This window comes from Phyllopteryx taeniolatus, chromosome 16, assembly GCF_024500385.1.
Source record: "Phyllopteryx taeniolatus isolate TA_2022b chromosome 16, UOR_Ptae_1.2, whole genome shotgun sequence".
NCBI lineage: Eukaryota > Metazoa > Chordata > Actinopteri > Syngnathiformes > Syngnathidae > Phyllopteryx > Phyllopteryx taeniolatus.
The window spans coordinates 11,282,430-11,307,564 of NC_084517.1; the positions used below are offsets into that span (position 1 = coordinate 11,282,430).

Below are 25,135 nucleotides of genomic sequence, written 5' to 3' on the forward strand. Positions count from 1 at the left end.
ACGTCCCAACTTCATTTGAATTGGGGTTGTACGACATCTTGCTCAACAAGTTACGACTACTGATACTACAAGTGTCAGAATGCACTGCAATAGCTAGTGTGTCGTCATAGTTTTCCTATGCTCCTATTGGCAGTACAGTCACTCTTTAGCGATTATGTAGCTTGTTTGAATTAGCTTATGTAATAGTTGGATGACACAAATAAGTGGTTTCGAGTACATTTTATTTTTTTGTCAGAAAATGTCACTTTTCTTCAATACCACCTTGTCTTTAAAGTCCTTTCAAATTGAAAATAAAAATGTCTTGTAAATTTGACACACCACAGATAAAAGTGTTGTTAACAACCCTGCCAAAGATCTCCAAGTATGTAAAATGAGACTTCAAAATCAGGAAAATTCAATCGGCATTTCCACTACTAAACGTTATAGCCGTGTAAGCTGAATGTGCTGAAAACACGCCACGCTCAACTCTCAGTCAAAACCACTGCGTCTACATGCATCTTCCTTATGCTGACACACCCCTAGTTTGAGCCATGAAATTATATCTGGAATATAACCCACCAGGTTGTCGCGGAGCTATCCATAACACAACAAGAGGCGCTTGCCACCAGCTAGTCAGTGGGGTAACCGGGACTCCTTTTGGTTGATGGACGAGTAGCGGGCTCGTCTGCGGCGTCACCTCCTTAGCTGGTGTTGTGTTGGTGTTTTGGTCCAGAGAACAGAGACACTTTAGGGAAAGTCAACTGTTTATTAAACATGGCGGCATCCGTCATTTTATCTGTAGGTGACATTATATGACAGAAATTTTAACAAATACTTCCTGCTAGTTATATACTCACAATGCTTTGCATTCCAACATCTTACCGTAGCCTGAATAACACAAACTACTGTACATAAAACTTGTGACTAAACGACATAAAGCTGTTCTGTAAATTGTGCCAACCAGGGAAGATGCATTTCCAGGTTGTAAGCATACTTAGCTTGCTATCTACATGCTGTAGTGCTAGAAATGGGCCAAGTAATTATAACTTACTTAAGTGATTTCCAATTGCGCTGGATAGCGACTGAAATGCAGGTCATCAAAGTGTGTCACTGGATAACATTTTAGCCACGGCCAAAAAAATCAGGAAAATGAAAATGGTGAAAAAAGAGTTTAACGCTCTGGGCTTTATTTTTGTCTACAGTACATCTGTGGTGGGGCGGAAATGCAGGGAAATTTAGATTTTCGTGCAAGTGCAAGGCTCGCTGCACATGTTTGCTAATTTGGCAGACTGGTCTTCGCCAATCTGTGTGTTCTGGTCTATGGGGGATTTTGCTTGTTGATGCACCTGGCGGAGTGACAATTTGGTTGGCAGAAATGTGGTCTAAATTAACACCTGAACAGACCACGTCTAGACACCAGCGGAAGGTAGACCCCTGGTCTAACGCGAATTTGGTGAATTTGATTGGGGCACAGGCAGACAAATACTCATGTCCCCGGACATGTTTAAGTCGCCAGCGTTTATTAGCAACTCATTCTGTATTTAACACGGGGACCTGCTCACATTGTCTGTTGCCACACTGGCCAAGAGCAGTGACAATGCTCTACTCACGCACAAATCGCTGCGATTACGCATGGTGGTCTTCCGCAGGGAGACGTCTCCGTCGAAAAAGTAATTTAAAGGGAATGAGAAGAGCCGCTTTCATTGGCGGCGAATGAAGTCAGCTGTAAATACATCCACACTAGTGCAGCCCGCCTACTGTCGGATCCGTTAAGCTGCTTTTAAAAAAACAGGTAAGATGTTAAAACACAGTATGTGTATACCGCACTTTATTTTGTTACTATATTTTAATGCCACAGTAATGATCAACCTCCAGGTGAAAAGGACAACATTGCTCACTTTATTGAAATGACTCACAGGTGTCATCAAATAGCTGTGGCTCTCTCTAACTAGTTGTTGCGACAGAAAACATTTATACAATGCTCAGTCTTACTTGGAATATACTGGATTATTGTAAATAGAATATTACATACAAATAAACATTTAAACAAATTTGATTTCAATGTCTGATTTACAGTCCAGACCCCCTGCTTAGAATTTGTGATTCCCAATCTTTCTGTAGAAAAGCTAGCTGAAAAGTTAGCCTATTTACCACACAAACACCCTTCTCCATGTTAGGAGAAAAGTAGCTAGTGTTAGCCACCAGCTGATAGCGGGATGGCTTGACAGTAAACAGCGGCGTGATGGAAGATTCTAGAATAGGTGAATAGGTCCGACAGGCAGGCGAGGCTCCTTGTGTGGTGGTGGTGCTAAACTTCTCAAGATGATGCAGATATGGGGGAAGGTCCAGATCCCTAATGGCAGTGGTTGAAGTTAATAACTGATAAACTGGTAACAGCTAGCTCCAAAAAAAAAGAGCTTTATCACTGAATTTAAAAAAAAGAAAAGAAGAAGGCTAATAGGGACATAGTAATTGGTATTTTTATGATGTATTTTTTCAAAACCAACCAACCATTTATTTTTAAGGGTAATGTAAGAGGATTTTGAAGTAACATTAAGATATTTTGTTTTGGCCGTTCCTGGAAGCCGTCACCTTATCGTGGTGGTGGGGTTTGTGTGTCATCATGGCTTGTCCACAACGAACACCATGTTCAAGCATAAAGGTGTCCACATGTGCACCATGACACCCTAGGTCGCATTTCAGTGAGGACATGGAGAAAGACTTCCGGACGGCTTCGAGGAAATTCTGGTCCACCATCCAGCATTTCAGGAGGGGGAAGCAGTGCACCATCAACACTGTGTATAGTGGGGATGCGGCGCTGCTGACCTCGACTCGGGACGTTCTGAGTCGGTGGGGAGAATACTTCGGAGACCTCCTCAATTCCACTGACATGCCTTCCCATGATGAAGCGGAGTCTGGGTTCTCTGAGGTGGGCTCTCCTATCTCTGGGGTTGAGGTCACCGAGGTGGTTAAAAAGCTCCTCGGTGGCAAGGCCCCGGAGGTGGATGAGATTCGCCTGGAGTTTCTAAAGGCCCTGGATGTTGTAGCGTCCTGGTTGACACGCCTCTACAACATTGCATGGACATTGGGGACAGTGCCTCTGGATTGGCAGACTGGCGTGGTGGTCCCCCTTTTTAAGAAGGGGGACTGGAGAAGGTGTGGTTCAACTACAGGGGGGTCACACTCCTCAGCCTCCCTGGTATGGTCTATTAAGGGGTGCTGGAGAGGAGGGTTCGTCAGGGAGTCGAATCTCAGATCCAGAAGGAGCAGTGTGGTTTTCAACCTGGCCGTGGAACAATGGACCAGCTCATCACCCTCGGCAGGGTCCTCGAGGGTGCATGGGAGTTCGCCCAACCAGTCTACATGTGTTTTGTGGACTTGGAGAAGGCGTTCGACCGTGTCCCTCGGGGAGTCCTGTGGGGGGTGCTTCGGGAGTATGGGGTACCGAACCCCTTAATACGGGCTGTTCGGTCCCTGTACGACCGGAGTCAGAGTTTGGTCCGCACATCCGGGAGTAAGTCGGACTCATTTCTGGTGAGAGTTGGACTCCGCCAAGGCTGCCCTTTGTCACCGATTCTATTCATAACTTTTATGGACAGAATTTCAAGGCGCAGCCGAGGCGTGGAGGGGATCCGCTTTGGTGGGCTCAGTATTCCATCTCTGTTTTTTGCAGATGATGTGGTTCTGTTGGCTTCATCAAGCCGTGATCGCCAACTCTCACTGGAGCAGTTCACAGTCGAGTGTATAGCGGCTGGGCTGTGAATCAGCACCTCCAAATCTGAGACTATGGTCCTCAGTCGGAAAAGGGTGGCGTGCCCTCTTCAGGTCGGGGATGAGATCCTGCCCCAAGTGGAAGAGTATCTTCGGGTCTTTCTCACGATTGAGGGAAGAATGGAACGGGAGATCGACAGGGGGATCGGTTTAGTGTCTACAGTAATGCGGACTTTGTATCGGTCCGATGTGGTGAAGAAGGAGCTAAGCCGAAAGGCGAACCTATTTACCGCTCGATCTATGTTCCTCCCCTCACTTCTTGTCACGACCTGTGGGTCATGACCGAAAGAACAAGATCCCGGATACAAGCGGCCGAAATGAGTTTCCTCCGCAGGGTGTCCGGGCTCTCCCTTAGAGATAGGGTGAGAAGCTTGGTCATCCGGGAGCGGCTCATAGTAGAGCCGCTGCTCCTCCACATCGACAGGAGCCAGATGAGGTGGCTGGGGCATCTGATTCGGATGCCTCCCGGACGCCTCCCTGGTGAGGTGTTCCGGGCACGTCCCACCGGGAGGAGACCCCGGGGATGACCCAGGACACGCTGGAGTCACTACGTCTTTCGGCTGGCCTGGGAGCGCCTCGAGATCCCCCCGGAAGAGTCTGGGCGTCCCTGCTAAAGCTACTGCCGCCGTGACCCAACCTTGGATAAGCGGAAGAAAATGGATGGATGGATGGTTATTTTGGTTAGGCATTATCGTTTGGGGAATATTTAGGGTTGAAACTACTAAGCTAGACAATTTATAAACACTTTTTTTGGAGGGGCGGGGCAGCCATTGTTTGCAAATTATTTTCACTGTCCGTGTCGGGTATTGGTCCCTAAGAGCAAGCAAATGTGAACTGTAAGGGTTCAATGACATTTGTAAACCAAAGTGGATTCTTTTCAGTGACCTATTCACAGATCAATACAATGTGCTCTTCAAGTTTTTTGGGGGAGAAATTGTATATGAAGTTCAGCATGATATAACTTTTCAGTGCCATTGCTCTCCACAAACATTGTGGAAATGTTATGTTTTGTCATTTGGTCAAAGTGGTTATGGTTAGATTAAAAATTTTCCACTAGTGCATTCGTTTTTGTACAGAATACTACAAATATATGGCAGAAACATGGTTCACAGAGTAAAGAGCTGTTTACATCATCACACCATAACCCCCCACATACACACACAAACACACACATTCACCCTCATACATAGGCATGCATTCAAATTCTTATTTGTGCAGTGCAAGTACTGTATATACACAGAAACCCACGTCTTCGTACAGAGAAGTGTGCTGTCTTTTTTCCGACCACTTGGTCCAAATATTCAAAACACAATTACACTTGTCTCTCAACTTGACAACAAATTGATGAGTGGGTGGGCTGATTCATCTGCAGGTTCCTCTAACAACGTTATGTTCCATCGTCATTTTGTTTAACCTCCACCAATCCTGACTATTATTAGGCCTGCAAGTATTTGTGAGTTTTCCACCATGAATGGTGCCACTGATGTAATATTTCTATATATCTGACGAATATGGGCTGGAGTAGATGCTGTGCTTGTCACAGCTGATTGGGCAGAGGTTTTGCTCAGGATGTGATAACCAGGAGGTTTGTTAATGATTGCATCACTCCTCAATCGGCATGCCATCTGCACCAAAGATGACTGGGAGCCAAGAGCAGTGGAGCGGTGGAAGTGATGTGGACGAGGAGGCCCACTTATGTGTGTGGGCTTACTGGCAGTGGTAAACAGGCTGGACATACTCCGGGGGGAAGTAGCCCACGTGTCCGTGGCAACGGCCCCTCCAGCGCAATGAGTCGGAGCAGTCAATGAGCTCGATGACGTCACCCCGCAGGAAACGTAGCTGTGAGGGGTGGTGAGGGTTGAAGTCGAAGAGAGCGTGGGCGTGGTGAGGACGCTGCCAAAGAACATGAGAATGATGGAGCAGAAAGTAACAAGCAGAAGGAGGAAGAAGGAGAGATCAGTATTAAACACTGAGCAAATTCTGCATGTTTGCAGACATATTAGTTATGCCTAAGTGCATGTATTTTAGGCACACATAGATCCTTCTTAAGTAGAATAATTAGACATGCATCGCTGCTGACGACCACAATTAATTTTACCGTTGTAGAGGACTGCAGTCTATCCCAGTGGGTATCTCCAGTTGTTTAGGTAAGATACTGGATTGTATACAGTACATACTACATACATTGTAAATGTTTAACAGAACAGTCAGGTTCCAATTATAAAGTCAGCTCAAATTTAACAGTTAACTGAACAAAAAACTTCAAAATAATTGAAATTATTTTATTTTTGCGCCGGCACGGTGCATGACTGGTTTGCACATCTGCCTCACAGTTCTGGGGACTGGGGTTCAAATCCCGGCCCCACCTGTGTGGAGTTTGCATGTTCTCTCCGGGCACTCCGGTTTTATCCCACATCCCAAAAAAAACATGCGTGTAGGTTGATTGAAGACTCTAAATTGCCCGTAGGTGTGAATGTGAGTGCGTATGGTTGTTAGTTTCTATGTGCCCTGCGATTGGCTGGCGACCGGTTCAGGGTGTACCCCGCCTCCCATCCGGAGATAGCTGGGACAGGCTCCAGCAGCCCGTGACCCTAGTGAGGATAAATATTAAAGAAAATGGATGGATGGATGGATATTATTTTTTCTCCACATACACGTCATTCAAATAAGAAACTGTGATGCAAATACCAATAATAATTGATCATAGGTTATCTAATCCTGACATGGAATATTGTACATGCAATAAAATGTCAGTACTTCTCTGACGGTTCCCTTAAACCAAGCAACTATCTATTTGAAACAACATCTCTGTTGGCTCATATTTTATAGAGTGTAGTGGTTGTGCAGATGGTTTTGTTTAAGCACAATAGTGGCTATTGTCCTGTTTAAATTATCCACCCATTCATTTTCTATTACACCTGTCCTCATTAGGGTCACGGGCAAGAAGGAGCCTATCCTTGCTGCCTTTGAGCGAGAGGCAGCATACACTCTGGACTGGCCGTCAGCCAATCACAGGGCACAAATAGACCAACAACCATTAACACTCTCAATCACACCGAAGGACAATTTAGAGTCTTCATTAACCCAACATGCGTGGAGAAAACTCACTCTAGCACAGGAAGAACATGCAAACTCCACACAGATGGACCGGAGCCTGTAATCAAAATCCCAACCTCAGAAATGTGAGGCGGTGTGAGAACGACTCGCTCACCATGCTTGTCAATTCGTCAACAACAGAGGGAGTTTTTACGAAGACAGCAGCACAGAACCAGGGCGACACATCCAACTAAATATGCGATGACTAATAACTCTCTGGACTGACTGATGTATTCTAGTTGAGCATCCGTCTGTGTGGGAGCTGTAATATTTTTAGGCAAGCAGCTCACCATGAACTCTGTAGACAAGATTGAAATGAACAGGTGATGGTCACTTTTGACTCAAAAGTAATGCAGAAATACAGACTAATTTAAATTTTAAAAGTTTAGGCACACCTAGAAACTAAAATGAGATGTAATCTAAAAAATTTAGCATTATTTGATTGTACCCAAAGAATTGTCCGGTGACTGTTTCCGTGAGTGAGTGACTTTTGCTTTTCTATTTCCAGGGACATTTGGCGATTATGCACTGTCCTGCATCCCGTGTTGAATAATAAATGAAGGACCTGTGAGGCGAGGAGGTTGGAAGGGAGACATAATGCCAGAGAGTGACGGTGTTTCGTATTTACATCTGGACTGCACGCCACAGATATAACACGTCTAGCGTTGATAAATGTATTTTGTTTAAAAATATATGTATTGAGTGAAAATTCAACGACTTACTGCTCCTCTTTGTAGTAGGTGATTTAAAAAAACAACAACAGATTAAAATAAGGTACATACGCTTTGTTCTATATTTGACAGCACAGTTTTTATCAGTGTAAAACCAATTGCACAGAATAAATGACAAAACAGAGAGTGCAGGCACAGCTAGCCAAGTGCTGAGTACAGAGCAATGTGTGCGATGCTAAGATAAGATACGTGCACAAAGCAAGACCCTGAGCCTGTGCTTGGATGAGTTATTTGGTAGCTTGGCCAGTTGGTTAATTCGGCTTAACTGACAAAAGTTGATTTCAACACTTACAGTATTATTTTGCAGGGCAGTCGCCTTTGTAATTGTTTGACTTTGTATTCCAATTGGTTGTAGGTCAGTATAATCGAGATCCCCCATCTTGTTTTGGAGCAAAGTATGTTTTTAAAATATATATTTAAATGGAGGCAGCATGGTGGAGTTTGCATGTTCTCCCCGTGCCTGCGTGCGTTTTCTCTGGGCACTCCAGTTTCCTCCCACATCCCCAAAACATGCATGGTAGGTTAATTGACAACTCTAAATTCCCCGTAGGTGTTAATGTGAGTGCGAATGGTTGTTTGTATGTGCCCTGGCAACCAGTTCAGGGTGTACCCCGCCTCCCGCCCATTGATAGCTGGGATAGGCTCCAGCACACCCGTGACCCTAGTGAGGAGAAGCGGCTCAGAAAATCGATGGATACATTTAAATGGACAATGCTCAGAAGTGAAAGTTTATAGTGTGGTAATAAGATTAAAATGATTGAAGATAAAATAGAGGTTTATAGGCAATTCACAGTATAAACACAAAGCACACAACATATTGTAACATATTGCTAGTTGGGGGGATCAAACTGTACAGTCAAACAGTACTTCGGTTGCAGCCTGCATTTCCTACTACTTGTACACGTCTGCCTCAACAAGAAAAAGGATTGTTTCACTATATTTCAGTATCAATAGTGACTGATAAAGAGTAAGCAGAAAATGACTGCTTCTGGCCAGTATTTGAATTTTTTGTTAATGTTGTTTTTCCTCTCTGATAAAAAGTGTGTTAGCAATCCTGGGTGACAGTAGCTCACTCTGTAAGGACTTGGGCTTTGGGCTTTGGAGTTGGAGGACAAGGGTTTGAGTCTTACAACGGACCGAAAAAATAAAATAAAAATAAAAACAATTATAACTATAGCAGCGGCACGGTGAACGACTGGTTAGAGCGTCTGCCTCACAGTTCTGAGGACCGGGGTTCAATCCCCGGCCGCGCCTGTGTGGAATTTGCATGTTCTCCCCGTGCCTGCGTGGAGAACATGCATTAATTAAACATGCATTAATTGGAGACTCTAAATTGCCCGTAGGTGTGAGTGCGATTGGTTGTTTGTTTGTATGTGCCCTGCGATTGGCTGGCAACCAGTTCAGGGTTGTACGACATCAGGGTCTGCCCGATGATAGCTGGGATAGGCTCCAGCACGCCCGCAACCCTAGTGAGGAGAAGCGGTTCAGAAAATGGATGGATGGATAACTATAGCAACTGGTCGTTGAAGAAGATGATGAAGAGTCTGCTTGCTGATTACTGTCGAGGTGCCCTTGAGCAAGGTATCGTCAGCACCACCATAGTTGTGCAACATTCTTTGCGCACCTCTTTGATTCGGAATCTCTCCTTGTATACCTACATGTGTGTTATCTGATTCTATGTGTGGGTGCTAGTTGAGTTTCCCCTTGAAAGACACCGATAAGCGTGTATCATAAATTAAAACAAATTAACCACTTACCACTGCTTCTTTGAGGGTTTGCAGTTTTGCACCCCCAAGGTTGGATGCTTTGTGTGGACAACAGTGCTTTTCATTTTACCTGTGCAAGCCAGTGAGGAGCAATAATTAAGGAGAAATATAGTTTTGTATCAGTTTATCGAACTAACGGTTCATACTGTATTGACAGTGAAATACAGTATATTGCTCTGTAATATCAAGGGACAACAGCTTTGTTCTATACACCAATGTAAAAATAAAAAAAATATATATATAAACAATACCACATGGGCCCCCGACACAGTGTTCCATGCACACGGTATCAAACAGAGATGTAAGTTTTGCATTAACAGGCTTTCTGTTAGGAGTGTACACTTAGAGGCTTGAGGATATTCGCGATATGGGGGGAGGGGTCGGGGGCTTGGGTGGGTGAGAGAAGTGAGAAGAAACAGAACATTTCCCATCCTGCCATGATGAGATAAGAAGTGATCTTGTGCCGTGTAATTAGCTGATGTGGAATTAGTTTAGAAGGCGGATGACACAAAAAGCATTGTGACTCGAGTGACTTTCTCGACGGTCACACCAGACTTGGTTTACATCTGTGAAATTCACCAATTTGGTCCAAACAAAGCTGAATTATTTACATAACATTTTATATAATCACTTGTATTGCAATCTGCTTAGTTAAGTGGCTTTAACAGAATGATGTACATACTGTATTTACCGCTGCTAAGCAAGTTACACTATATTTTGTCATCTGGATTATGGGAAAAAAAACTGTTACCAATTTGCATTAAGCCAGTTTGTGGGCCATCAGTGTGAGGCATGTGTTTAGTATGTCTGCCTCACCATCAAAGGTTCTGGGATTGACCTTTCTGTGTGGAGTTTGCATGTTCTCCCTGTGTTTGCGTAGGATTTCTCAAGATACTCCCGACACGCCGGTCTCCTATGTGTGTAAATGGTTGCTGGTCTATACAGAATCTTCCCTATGATTAACTGACTACCAGTCCAGGGTGTACCCCACCTCTCAAACTGAAGTAATTGGTTGGGTGGTGAATGGATGGAGAGGTTGATCATGGGCTAGGAAAAAGGTGCACTTATGATAAATTATTGTCACTTTTGTTAAAATTGTGAGGGTACATTTTTTCTACACTTTCACAAATGTTCCATGAATAATTAATGAAGCATAGTGACAGGAGTAGGTGGCTTTCCATAAAGGTGTACAATTTAGCGTTAATAAAGATTTGGAGCTTGTACTTATTGTGCTTTATATTTGAATGAGTGTTACAGAAGGTGAGTGGTCACTGTTCAACAATTGTGAGCGGCGGCTGCAACACAAACACAAGGAAGTAAGTGCATCATTAAAAGCTGGTAAACTGGTTATCATGGAAGAGGCGACAGGTTATCATCAGCAGTTTGGTGTTTTCTTGTAGTCTTGTACATTGATCCACTCAATTTAATGCTGCTTTAAAGCAGTGCCGAGGCAAGACCTATTTTGGGTGGGCTCAAGCCCACCTAAAACCTTCCGTAGCCCACCCTATGAATTCGTTCTCCCCCAAAGATAGCTGGGATAGGCTCCAGCATGCCCGCGACCCTAGTGAGGATAAGGTGAAGAAAATTTTATATTATTCTCTGAGTGTTTTGATAAAGATCCATAATATGTCTCCTTTCAGTGTCATTAGGTTTAATTTGTTTTACCGAAATCAGATTTCTAATTTTATATCTCCCTGTCATGGAACGTATTCGGCACTCTATGCAGATACATTCAGGCAGAGTTAAAAGTTTATTTTCGATCATTGGGTAAAATAATCAGTTTTTTATGAGGCTTTATTCTGAAGCACTACCTCTATTGTGATACCTGACAAACATTTTTCTTGTTTTGGCACATGCACAGTTGCTCGGTACTTGCTTGCTTTCATTAAAATTTTATTGGAAGGGTTTAGTTCTTATAAAATAAAAACAATTTAGTGCCTTATTAAAACAATTAAAACTAGCCCAGAGATATGAAACTGTTAATAACCTGCAAATGCATGATGGGGAGAGGCAGAGTATTTTTGTTATGTACAGCACCTTTAGCATCTACCTACTACAGTATCTTAGTAGGTCGATGAATGTTTATAGATGTTTTTCATGCTCTGAAGACACAGTTTGGAACACTACAACCGGATTTGGTTAGCTGATAGCAGCTCAACAGTTAGTGGTATGAGCTACATAGTATGGCATGACAACAACAGGGCGGCAGGTAACTCGTCAGTAAAGTCAAAGAAAACAAGAAAAGCTCTCTCTCATGATCGCAGCTGTTTTTAAGCTTCACTTTGGTTTTCTTCCCATTCTGTTGTCTCAAAAGTCAGATTTCTGGGTTAATAAAAAATAACATGGTTTTGCTCTTGAGAGAACCCAAACCTTGAAAAAATAGTTTAAAAGAAAAAAAAATCACTGTATAATTAAACATACAGCGCAGCAAGTGCAAATTTGAACAGACATACTGTATAAACAATTACTCAGACACACTTCCTTATCAACTAATGAATCAATCAAGAGTTGGACTAGACATCTACTGTATACTGTAAGTATTCTTGCCAAAACCCTTTGGACTATTTTATGCTTGCAACTTTGTACAAAGCCCTGACCTTAAAACCATGAAACACCTTTCTCGCAATGCTCTCATTAAAAGGTCTACAAACATATTTTGTGGATTTCTTACTACTTTGGAAAGCATTTTTGTTTCCATCACTGCTGTTGTACATTGTTTAGGCAGGTGCGCCCTTGGACAATAATTTGTACTCGTAAAACCCACCTCCTTGAAATTAACCCTTGCCATACAATTTGAGAAAATAGGATAGTTGGTATATGGATACATTAAAAATGAAAAGAAAGCAAATAAAAATATTAGGCATTGAAACTGTTTAAACTTTATAATTGGAACCTGACTGCATTGTTGAACATACAGTAAATACTGGATGTCAAGTGCAAGGACATAGGGGACAACCTTTTCCTGCATGAATATTTAATCTTTAAACATTGGCACGAAGCGAGAGATGCTAGGAAAAGTGTCGTTGAGGGGAAATTGGGACATGTTATGTGGATTTTGTTTTTGTCATATTATTAGATAAATATTGATTCTGAACTGCTCCAGATGATGTACGTGGCACAGTTGCATGCTGTTGTATTGTGTTTTTGTATAGTATTGATGGTTTCTATATATGAAACATATAGTGTTGAATTTAAGAGGTGGATTAAGTTGGGTAAATCCCCGCTGAAGGCCCGGGTATCAAATGCACAGCACACCACTGAGTGCTGTACAAATGAGGTAAATTAATTAATTGTTCAATTGTTCTGTCCATTCTGGTAATATGCATTTCCATTTTGATCATTGGGTATAAGAATTATAGAGGTTATTAAGTTGATCCCTTTACTGTATGTAGCTACATGAGAGGGGCAAAAGTCATGTCAACTATTAAACATAGGGGATTAGAACACGCAACACATCTAATTAATTAATTAATTTGTTTTATTTCCATTGATTCCTATTTAAAATGCTGTTTATCTGTCAGTGTATCAGCAGAGTATTGATTTGATATGGTAATTACATTACCATTAAAGTTTCCATTTTTGGCATAAACAAGGGTGCTTCCATGTCTGAGGTGTCTGTTACATGACACTACCTTATTTGGATGATTGTCACATGATTGAAACTTTTCTACCACAACAACCTGTCAATCCAGATAACTGTGCATACGAGTGTTGATTGCGTACAAATTCCACCCTGCCGACCATATTTTTAAGGCGTTAACAGCGGACGTCATCAAACCTTTTTGACTTTTACCATTCTACTATCAATATATGTCACAAGGATGGTAACAATTAAAAATTTTTACATTTAACTATACACGTTTCTTGAAAAACTAATCCTACTGAGAGAAATGCCATGTTACTACTGCCTCATGCATACATAATTTTTTAATTCCCAAGTGTGCTCTGCTCCCAAACAGCATCGTCAATTACCAAATTTATGATGGTGTGCACTTTGCCAAGTTGAAACGATGGGTGAACCATTAGCAATTACCCTATAAATACTTTTAACATTAATAGTTTGTTGGATCAAATGTCTTTCCTTGTACTTTACTGCCACACCCAGAACACTTAACATGTAACATACCTAAATAATGGCTTCATGATAACACCTTGAAGGCACAACAGGTGAACTTCATGAACTTTATATTTGATTTGATTTATGGGGTATATTTATTTACTTCCATGTCACTGTGATCAAGTTGTACGATAACTTAAGTTAATAATGGAAACTAGTCAAACAAGTCTTGGAATCATGTGAGAAATATTAACCCACGTTTGCTCGGATGACAGATGGAAAACAAATAGAGGAACCACACATAAGACTGATGTGTTTTGTTAATTGGTGTGGTTAACACGTTGAATGTAACATGCAAAATAAATTGAGACACAAATGAAGGACACAAGGGATTTATTTTCCTTTACATGTTCTACCCACGGCGTCACGGTGGTCGACTGGTTAGAGGGTCAGCCTCACAGTTCTGAGGAGCGGGGTTCAATCCTTTATGGAGTTTGCATGTTCTCCCCGTGCCTGCATGGGTTTTCTCCGGTATTCCCACATCCCAAAAACATGCATTAATTGGGGACTCTAAATTGCCATAGGTGTGAATGTGAGTGCGAATGTTGTTTGTTTGTATGTGCCCTGCGATTAGTTTTCGGGTGTACCCCGCCTCCTGCCCGATGATAGCTGGGATAGGCTCCAGCACGCCCGCGACCCTAGTGAGGAGAAGCGGCTCAGAAAATGGATGGATGGATGGATGTTCTACCCATCACACCTCTTTTAAGTGAAATAATGTCATCAAAATATTAGAAATGATGAAGTGCAACTGTACTCCACGATAATATACATACCTGTATTGTTAAATTAATACCGCTGTGACAGTGTCAACCAAAAACTAGCATTATTAAATACATAAATGTAATGTTTTTTTGAATATATTTAGATATCTACATATGTATATATGTATAGATGGTGATGATGATGATGATGAAATGGTAATGGTAATTAATTTATTAAGACTAAATAGTAAATTTGTTGTGTGTATAAAAGCAATAAAAGAAAGAATGTTAAAAGACGAGGTTACGTGCTCACTCTTGCAAAATGTTCGGGGTCTCGCAGAAAGACGGTCCTCTCCTTAGCGATGCTGTTGCTATGGTAGAACTCCACAAGCTCGTTCAGGGAGGAGAAGAGCTCGTCCCACACGTAGAACTGACTGCAACGATCCTGCAGCACCTTGAAGTGTTGGACATGGTCCCCATAACTGTCAAACACACACAAAACAATAATAAAAAAAATTTGTGTATATGTACTGTATACCAATTGAAATTTTAAAAATATAATTTTACTTGTTTTTATCATCATTATCATATTTTATCGTCATTTGAACCCCCCCACCACTCTTCTGTTTTTTTATTTTTTATTTTGTCCTAGCAGTGTATTCTCATTTATAGCTATTATATCTTTCCTCAAATATACTAATGATTGACAATGTATCAAAGACTGAAAGGAGGTCAATGTCTAAACCGTCTTACAAAATGACATCTTCTGTCTAAAAACAAATAATAACAAACAGGTACCAACAAGTCAGCCAACATTTTGATGTCATCAAGTCATTAAAGGCTGTTCCTAACAATAAGTTTCATCAGTTGCAACGTCACTTAAGAGGCGTTTCCTATTTATTTACTAACATTTTTTTTTACTTTTAGTGCCACCAACTTCTCATCAATATCTTTTTCATTAGGAGAGTCATGGACCCACATGAATGTTACATCTAAACTAACACTTTTGCAGACATCAGAATTCAATAATATTGGGGTATATACAGTAGTTTTTTTTTTATGATAACGTATATACAATTAAATAAGTTTCTTAGAGAATATCAATGTATACTGGAATGAAACGGCCATTTTTCTCCTTCCGACGCTTCCTACCTGCTCCCTGTGGCGGTTGCTAGGTAACTTAGCAGTTTATCTTTAGAAATCAGCAACATCTCACCATGATCATTACTGTTATATAACTGTAACATGCAGCGGAAGTCAAGTCAACGCCCCCTTATTTCTCATCACAGAGTAGGAGTTTGTGATGTTTACATTCAACGTTGGCAAAAAGCTGTTGTATCAGATTTGAGAAAATAAATAATACTTCCTCAGAGACATTATGCGTTTTGAGAGTGAGAACCTTTTTTTAGTTTCATAATCATAACCCAAGTGTGAGCTCACATTGACGTGTGAGGTTTGACCTCATCGAGCTGTCACAGGTCTGATGGGACCGCACAAGTGATGGCCAGTTTGTTTCAAGCTGAATTCCTTCTCTACTCAGACGTGAAACTTCATGAAGCGGCACAAGTGACTCTTGGTTGGCTGGATGACAATCACTCGGCCCCATTTGACTCCCTCACCCAATATAAGACTATATATCACCCCCTACTTTCATTCTCCACTCACTCTAAAAGTCATGAAAATGCAGTAAATTCTAGGTACTTTTGGATTCATCACCAATTCCAAAAACTGCATGCAAACTGCTCCGATGTGTATAGGTGATGACCTATATGCGCAGTTGGGCAGTGGTGGTAAGTAACAAAGTACATATACTTTGTTGTTACTGTATCTACTTAAGTAGATTTTCCGGGTATCTGTACTTCCATCCATCCATTTTCTGAGCCGCTTCTCCTCACTAGGGTCGCGGGCGTGCTGGAGCCTATCCCAGCTGTCATCGGGCAGGAGGCGGGGTACACCCTGAACTGGTTGCCAGCCAATCGCAGGGCACATAGGAACAAACAACCATTCGCACTCACAGTCATGCCTACGGGCAATTTAGAGTCTATCTGTACTTTACTTGAGTATTTATTTTCTGATGACCTTTTACATATATTGCCTACATTTGAAAACAGATATTTAAACTCTCATGTGGGTTTTCTCCACATCCCAAAAACACTTTTCACCAATTCCCCATTGGTGTCGGTGGAATAGCTCCTGTCATCGTGAACTGGTATTTGCTCATAGTTGTCAATACTCATTTTTATTTGGGATTTTAGCTTGGCAAAAATATATCTCAGAATTTTCTCACAATTTCTGAAGGAATTGCAATTTCTTGTTTCACTTTTTTTTCCTTTTTTTCTTTTTACATGAACCAAACCACGAGGAATTTATAGTTTTCTATCACCTGACTTGTATTCAGCTGCTGACTGTTTATCAAGAAGCTGATGACATGTTATCAGTCCCAACGTGTCTCCTCTAGCCCTTCTGACTCGACTCCATTCCTCCACCAACCAACAAAAGCAAATCTCACCATGCTGAGATATGCAACTCATCGTCATCAGTCTATTATGACGTCTGGTGCCCTCTGCTGCATCCTACCGGTCAATTTGGGTAACAGACATTCGCTTGCCCTCGAGAACAGTAGACAATGCATGGGCAAAACAAACAAACAAAAAGTCCAAAGACTTGAGATAAAATGTAGCGGAACCAGAAGTGTCAAAAGTACTCACGTTTTTTTTTTTTTACTTAAGTAGGAGTACTGGTACTTGTGTAAAAAAAAAAAAAAAAAAAAAGACTCGTAAAAGTAGTAAAGTAATAGTAAAAAAAGTGCAGACTGAAATGCACTTAAATACAAAAGTAAAATGTAAAAACGAATTTTACAATCAGTTATATACAGTACCCGTTTTATAAAAATAATTGGCACAACAGAAAAAAAAACTGGTCTGAAACAACTGAAAAAAATATACCTCTTTTGTATGTTTTTTTCAGATTACCGTATTTTCACGATCATAAGGCGCACTTAAAAGTCTTAAATTTTCTCCAAAATGGACGGGGCGCCTTATAATGTGGCGCGCCTTATGTGTGCACCGAGTTCCAAAATCTGTAAATCTTGTTGTATGACTTTGATGAGCGCTGCGCTTGACTGACTGGGAGCATTTCCTGCCGACACGCTGCTTATAGAGAGGAAAGGGGGACGTGGCTGAGGACAGCATGCGGCCATTAAAGGGGGAAGGGTGCATGTGACAGAGGATGCTAAAGGGACGCCCCCAGTAGGTATATAGCGCCGGTGTGTGCATTGTGCAAAACAACATCGGTTTGGCTAAGGACCCACGAAAATGGCACCAACGAAGAGACACGCTTATGAAGGACAGTTTAAACTGCAAGCTATCAGTTACGCGGAGGAACACGGGAATCGAGCAGCTCCGAGAGAATACAAGATCAACGAATCCATGGTTCGCAAGTGGAGGAAGCAGGAAAACGAGCTACGCCAAGTCAAGAAGACGAAGCTGAGTTTCCGCGGAAACAAGGCGAAGTGGCCCGAGTTGGAAGACCAACTCGAGCAATGGATTAATGAGCAAAGAACAGCCGGGAGAAGCGTCTCTACAGTCACCATTCGACTGAGTGCAATAACTCGGAGCTTGCCATCATTCCGAGAGGCTTGACGAAGGAACTCCAACCGCTGGACATCGGTGTAAACAGGGCGTTCAAAGTGAAGTTGCGAGCGACGTGGGAGCCATGGATGACAGATGGCGAACACAGCTTTACTAAGACGAGGACGCAGCGCCGGGCGAGTCCATTTGTGAATGGATTGTGGATGCTTGGGCTAACGTGTCTGCTTGCACTGTTGTTCGAGCTTTCGTAAAAGCCGGCATCATTTCTGAGGAGCCGCACGGCAACGAGACTGACTCCGACAATGACGAGAGGGAACCTGGCGTGTTTGATGGAGTACTTGCCCAGCTGTTCATTTCAGATACAGAAGATGAGGACTTTGATGGATTTTTGGATGAGGATTGATAAAAAAAATAACGTGAGTACATTGTTAAATACTTCAATAAAGTACAACCGAACTCAGTTTTGCTCCCGCTGCCTTTTTAAAAACATTGTTTTAGCGTGCATGCATGCTACCGTATGTTTTAAATTTGCATGTTTTATCCTGGCTGCGCCCAATAATACGGTGCACCTTATGTATGTGTTAAATACAGAAATAGACCCCATAACTGAGACTGCACCTTTTAATACGGTGCCCCTTATGGTTGTGAAAATACGGTAGATGAAGAATTTTTGGTGTTTTTTAGGCTGGCACAAGACAACGCATTCGCCACAATCAGGCTGGGTCAACAACATCAAACAATTGGATGGGGAATATCTTGCTTCTCCGAATCTGTTGCCATCATCTTATAAGCTTCCCGGTTCACGTTCCTCCATGTCACTGCTGTCTCTGTTTTTTTTTCCCCCTTATAAGTCCCCAATTTCAAGTCAATCAAGATCTTATTGGCAGTTGACTTTACATATCTCTTTTGCATCTTTTTTGCATCCTCTTGTCATCCACAGACTCTGGATGAAAATTGTAACAAGCCTATTTCGAAAAACATTAGTAGAGGATTTTCTTTTTTCAAATGTTGGAAGTAAAAGTAAAATTTCAGAAAAAAGATTTTTTTAAATCAAAGTACAGATACTTGAAAAACCTAATTAGGTACTGGAAGAAAGTATTTTTACTTCATTACTTCCCACCGTAGTCACTGATGGTGTAGTGGTACACTCGCCTGACTTTGGTGCAGGCAGCGTGGGTTCAGTTCCCACTCAGTGACGGTGTGAATGTGAGTGCGAATGGTTGTCCGTGTCTATATGTGCCCTGCGACTGACTGGCGACCAGTTCAGGGTGTAGTCCGCCTTTCGCCCAAAGTCAGCTGGGATAGGCTCCAGCGTTCCGCGACCCTAACCAGGATAAGCGGTGTTGAAAATGGATGGATGGATTACTTCACACCGTTCATAGAAACTGTAAGAAATGATAAGAGTGATGGTATTCCTCAAGCATGTAATTTAAAATCAATGTTCATCACTTTGAGTCAAATCAGAACATGTCATGGGTAGTTCATGTTTCTTGGACTTATTGCGATATGAATGGAATTTTAGACGATTAATAAATAATCTCAATTCTAATCAAGAAAACTCATCAACAGGTATAGGCCTGCATGTGCATAATCTAACAAGCTGCCTTTACAAAGTTAGTAATGCTCTATTTGGATTGGCAATGTTAATGCAACATTATGTTGATTGTTGTAAATTGTAGTTTGCAGTGGTATGTATCTGTTCTGTGGAATATTGAGAGTTTCTGATATAAACTGCCACATTTGCAATTTCTTTTATTAGTCTTCAATTTGGTCAAAATATATAAAAGATGTGGAGGATGGATTTCAAAATCGACACATAGACAATGTTAGAATACACAGTCTACACATTTACATTAATACAACCCCAATTCCAATGAAGTGAAACAATGTCTGTCGCCATTAGGGTACCTGGAGAAAAAAAATATTTTTTTTTTTTCAAAACCGAGGGTAGGTCGCAAAATTGTATCACCTTGAAACAATTGCTGTGTAGCATTTCCTACTACAAGTGACCAAGAAATCTGCCTCATCTGCCATCTTTCAAAAATGACTATAAACACACGACATCCTGCGTGCAATGTATTTGACCCCAAATCATTTCCCAGTCAATGAGAATGCCATGTACAGTAATGTAAAATTTTATTCATACTCTTCATAAATTTGCTTTCCATATTCATTATAGGCGGCACGGTGGCCGACTGGTTAGAGCGTCAGCCTCACAGTTCTGAGGTGCGGGGTTCAATCCCCGTCCCCGCCTGTGTGGAGTTTGCATGTTCTCCCCGTGCCTGCGTGGGTTTTCTCCGGGCACTCCGGTTTCCTCCCACATCCCAAAAACATGCATTAATTGGAGACTCTAAATTGCCCGTAGGCATGACTGTGAGTGCGAATGGTTGTTTGTTTCGATGTGCCCTGCGATTGGCTGGCAACCAGTTCAGGGTGTACCCCGCCTCCTGCCCGATGACAGCTGGGATAGGCTCCAGCACGCCCGCGACCCTAGTGAGGAGAAGCGGCTCAGAAAATGGATATTCATTATATTGCTTTGATGTTATCCAGTATCATACGAGTTATGAACCTTTCTATTTAATTCAATCTGGGCTTTGCTGTGTGCCGCTTGGTTCATGTATTCTGTGTGACCTGTAAGTCGACAACCTTTTGGTATGTCATGTGTTCTGCTCTTATGTATTGTAAATTAACAATGTAACTCTTCTATGCTATTAAACCAGGAATTAGTTTTAGGGTGGCAGGTAGTGAATTCCTACAACCCCAATTCCAATGAAGTGGGGACGTTGTGTTAAACCTAAATAAAAACAGAATACAATGATTTGAAAATCATGTTCAACCTATATTTAATTGAATACACGACAAAGATAAGATATTTAATGTTCAAACTGATAAACTTTATTGTTTTTAGCAAATAATCATTAACTTAGAATTTTATGGCTGCAACATGTTCCGAAAAAGCTGGCACAGGTGGCAAAAAAGACTGAGAAAGTTGAGGAATGCTCATCAAACACCTGTTTGGAACAACCCACAGGTGAATAGGCTAATTGGGAACAGGCGGGTGCCATGATTGGGTATAAAAGGACCTTCCCTGAATTGCTCAGTCATTCACAAGCAAAAATGGGGCGAGGTTCACCTCTTTATGAACAAGTGTGTGAGAAAATAGTCGAACAGTTTAAGGACAATGTTCCTCAATGTACAATTGCAAGGAATTTAGTGATTTAATCATCTACGGTCCATAATATCATCAAAAGGTTCAGAGAATCTGGAGAAATCATTGCATGTAAGCAGCAAGGCCGAAAACCAACATTGAATGCCTGTGACTTTCGATCCCTCAGGCATTGTATCCAAAACCGACATCAATGTGCAAAGGATATCACCACATGGGCTCAGAAACACTTCAGAAAACCAAAGTCAGTAAATACAGTTCGGCGCTACATCCGTAAGTGCAACTTGAAACTCTACTATGCAAAGCAAAAGCTATTTATCAATAACACCCAGAAACGCCACCGGCTTCTCTGGGCCTGAGCTCATCTAAGATGGACCGATGCAAAGTGGAAAAGTGTTCTGTGGTCCGACGAGTCCACATTTCAAATTGTTTTTGGAAAATTGTGGACGTCGCGTCCTCCAGGCCAAAGAGGAAAAGAACCATCCGGACTGTTATGGACGCAATGTTCAAAAGCCAGCATCTGTGATGGTATGGGGCTGTGTTAGTGCCAAGGGCATGGGTAATTTACACATCTGTGAAGGCACCATTTATGCTGAAAGGTACATACAGGTTTTGGGGAAACATATGCTGCCATCCAAGCAAAGTCTTTTTAATGGTTGCTTATTTCAACAAGACAATGCCAAACAACATTCTGCACATGTTACAACAGTGAAGCTGTACATCAAGCAAGAATGGGAAATAATTCCACCGACAAAGCTTCAACAATTAGTGTCCTCAGTTCCCAAACGTTTATTGAATGTTGTTAAAAGAAAATTTGATGTAACACAGAGGTAAACATGACCCTGTCCCAGCTTTTCTAGAACGTGTTGCAGCCATAAAATTCCAAGTTAATGATTATTTGCTAAAAACAATAACGTTTATCAGTTTGAACATTAAATATCTTGTCTTTGTAGTGTATTCAATTAAATATAGGTTGAACATGATTTACAAATCATTGTATTCTGTTTTTATTCATGTTTAACATAACGTCCCAACTTCATTGGACTTGGGGTTGTATTTCAGTTAATTGTGGTATTGCGATTGTCTTTTGCAGTGGTGGAGAATTGCATTGTTTTTATGTTGAAATATATTGAAAATAGACAACAGCATGATGTGAACTATTGTTGCAAACTACAGCAATAATATCATCATTATATTAAAAAAAAGATACGAACGAGTCCATCAAATGCTACATGCAGTCGTATACATTCGTACTTTCACTCATATTAAGAGCATGGCCTTCCAGTCATTAAGCATCATTCTTCATTACAATCGCCCCATAGGTCAAGTAACACACTCGAGCTGGTTGATAAATTTAGCATTACAACATGACGAACACACACACAGACAAACAGCAAAGATTCTCTCTCTCTCGCTCTCTCACGCTCTCTCTCTTTCTCATTTGTGTTCTTTATCCAGTGTAATTAAGGCCCAGAGCGATTGAGAGATTATGTTCTTTTTCACTGTACAAAGAAAACAGCAATAGAGTTTGAGACAGAGCGCAAGTGAGAAGCAGAGCAGCGATTGAAAAGCCATCTACTGTAGATGTGGAGATAGAATGCGGTGCAATATAGTGACAGCAAAGTTATTTTTACAACTTTTACCCTACGCCAGCACAATTGGACATGCATGAAGGTCGCTGTACTCGTCTTTCCCTCGACTTCCTCCCGCAATCTGCTTTCACTTCCTCTCTGGTGCTGTCAGCCCTGTTCTCCAATCTCACCTTCTGTTTCCTAATCGTTAACAAAATCCAACGGTGTGTGTATGTCTTTGTCTTTGTGATTAAACTGCAAAGAATAAACGTCACACCCACTGATATGGCCAGTGTTTGTTTTTGTAACAATCTGACAAGAAAAGGATGATGATGACAGGGAGGTCTATCCAGCTGTGCTTGCAAATAATATTACATCATATGTTTACGGGCTGTTTGCCTGTTGGTGTCTGCATGTCCATGCGAGCGTAAGGATGGACTGCCTTTTGTGAATTGATTTTATGGAAAATCTCACAAAATGAAAATGCCTCAAAAATTATATATGCTGAAATAATGATATTCTCGTCTCAGTTTACTCACAAATTTACTTAGTGTGTAATCCAGGTCTGTTTAGTTCAGGGGTCAGCAACCCATGGCTCCAAGAGCTGAATGTGGCTCTTTCATCCTTTTGTTGTGGCTCTCTGTGACTTTGGAAAACAAATCATCAGTATTTAACTTAAATTTAAATTAGTTCTTTTGTTTTTCAAATGTAATTCTAAATTTGAAGATTATGGTGCTCCTGTAACATTACAATAAAACATTTTTATCTTTTTTGTGACGCAAAATGTGCGTCACAAGCACCATTGTGTGACACCTGGCGCCAAGATTTATTGAGCTATTCAACCCGCCTTAAGCAAACCATGGGTAAATCCAAGAAAAGAAAAGGTTCTGAAGAAAACAACATTAATTCTACCTGCTACATAAACTATATTAAAACGAAATATCACTCACACCTCAAGGATGGTAGCTTACAATCGTGTGTGAAAATGAAGGTGACGTTTACAGCCTTGATGAGCCGACGCTGTACGCTGATGTTCAGGAGCAAAAATCACATTACCCAGGCTAATTGGCTATTACCGTATTTTCACGACCATAAGGCGCACCGTATTAAAAGGCACAGTCTCACTTATGAGGTCTATTTTTGTATTTAACACATACATAAGGTGCACCGTATTATTGGGCGCAGGGATGGTAAAACATACGCAAGCCTAAAACATACGGTAGCATGCATGCACGCTAAAACAATGTTTTTAAAAAGGCAGCGGGAGCAAAACTGATTTCGGTTGTACTTTATTGAAGTATTTAACAATGAACTCGTGTTATTTTTTGATCAATCCATCCATCCATCCATTTTCTGAGCCGCTTCTCCTCACTAGGGTCGCGGGCGTGCTGGAGCCTATGCCAGCTGTCATCGGGCAGGAGGCGGGGTACACCCTGAACTGGTTGCCAGCCAATCGCAGGGCATATACAAACAAACAACCATTCGCACTCACATTCACACCTACGGGCAATTTAGAGTTTTCCATTAACATGCATGTTTTTGCGATGTGGGAGGAAACCGGAGTGCCCGGAGGAAACCCACGCAGGCACGGGGAGAACATGCAAACTCCACACAGGCGGGGCCGGGGATTGAACCCCGCTCCTCAGAACTGTGAGGCTGACACTCTAACCAGTCGCCCACTGTGCCGCCTCGGCCACCGTGCCGCCGCCTAACAAACAGACAAAGAAAAAACACTTTCAGTCCAGATCTTTATTACCGGTAACAGCGTGAAGCAAGGGAACAATCAAGCTATTTTCTGACACATTTACTTTGTAAAATATATTTTTAGAAGCAAAAGCAGCATTTATGGTTTAAAATAAATTCATCCTGCTTCTATAGACAGCCATTTGTCTCCTATTCTTTATTTTGGCACCCCCACACCTTTTGTTCTCTCACCGAGTTTATGTGTAACAATGTCCTTATCTATTATATTACAGTATTAGCAACATAATAGCTCTAATTGAACTGATTGTCCAAACTTTAATGCTCCTGTAATATTTTAAGTATTTAAGAACACTTTATCTATATCACTGCAAACTAATTACAGCCATAAATATATTATCAAATTAACATATCTCTGAGAGTGTCAAACAATAGCTTGTGGGCAGCATTTTCGATCCGACATTTCAATTGGCTCAATGAGAGGCTTCTGAGTCCACAATAATTTGGTATTGTTGTCAAGAAAATAGATTCAACTTGCACATTATATCACTATTTATTAAGAATGGTCAGCTGAGCTAATTTAGAGTCATGTACTTTAATTGCTGGGTTATTAAGACTCAAATCAGTTATTAAGATTTTGGTGCATGCAGCATGGGTTCAGTTCCCACTCAGTGCCATTGTGAATGAGTGCGAATGGTTGTCTGTCTCTATATATACCCTGTGGCTGGTGTTTAGTCCAGGGCATCTGCCTTTCACCCAAAGTCAGCTGGGATAGGCTCCAGCTCCCCGTGACCCTGAGTTGGTGTGGAAAAACTCAACTATAAGCTCCAAAATTTATTTTTTTCCACACCAACTCAAGGTAGTCTGTCCTAAGCCTTGTTGCATGAACTGATGAAGCCTGTTCAGATGAGAGGTGAAACGTCTTCTAAGACAACAAGAACAGTCC

The 25,135-nt window shown here is 41.5% G+C and overlaps 1 protein-coding gene across 1 annotated transcript in view; it reads right to left on the reverse strand.

Moving 5' to 3' along the window:
• Window positions 1–731: 731 nt before the first annotated feature.
• Window positions 732–25,135, reverse strand: part of grapa (GRB2 related adaptor protein a) — a 34,996-nt gene continuing 10,592 nt past the window's right edge. Inside the window, exons 4-5 of the mRNA XM_061749454.1 lie at window positions 14,475–14,643; window positions 732–5,643 (exon numbers count right to left, since the gene is read on the reverse strand). Of these exons, the coding sequence (XP_061605438.1) occupies window positions 5,458–5,643; window positions 14,475–14,643 (355 nt within the window). The 3' untranslated portion in view covers window positions 732–5,457. The remainder of the gene's footprint in view (window positions 5,644–14,474; window positions 14,644–25,135) is intronic.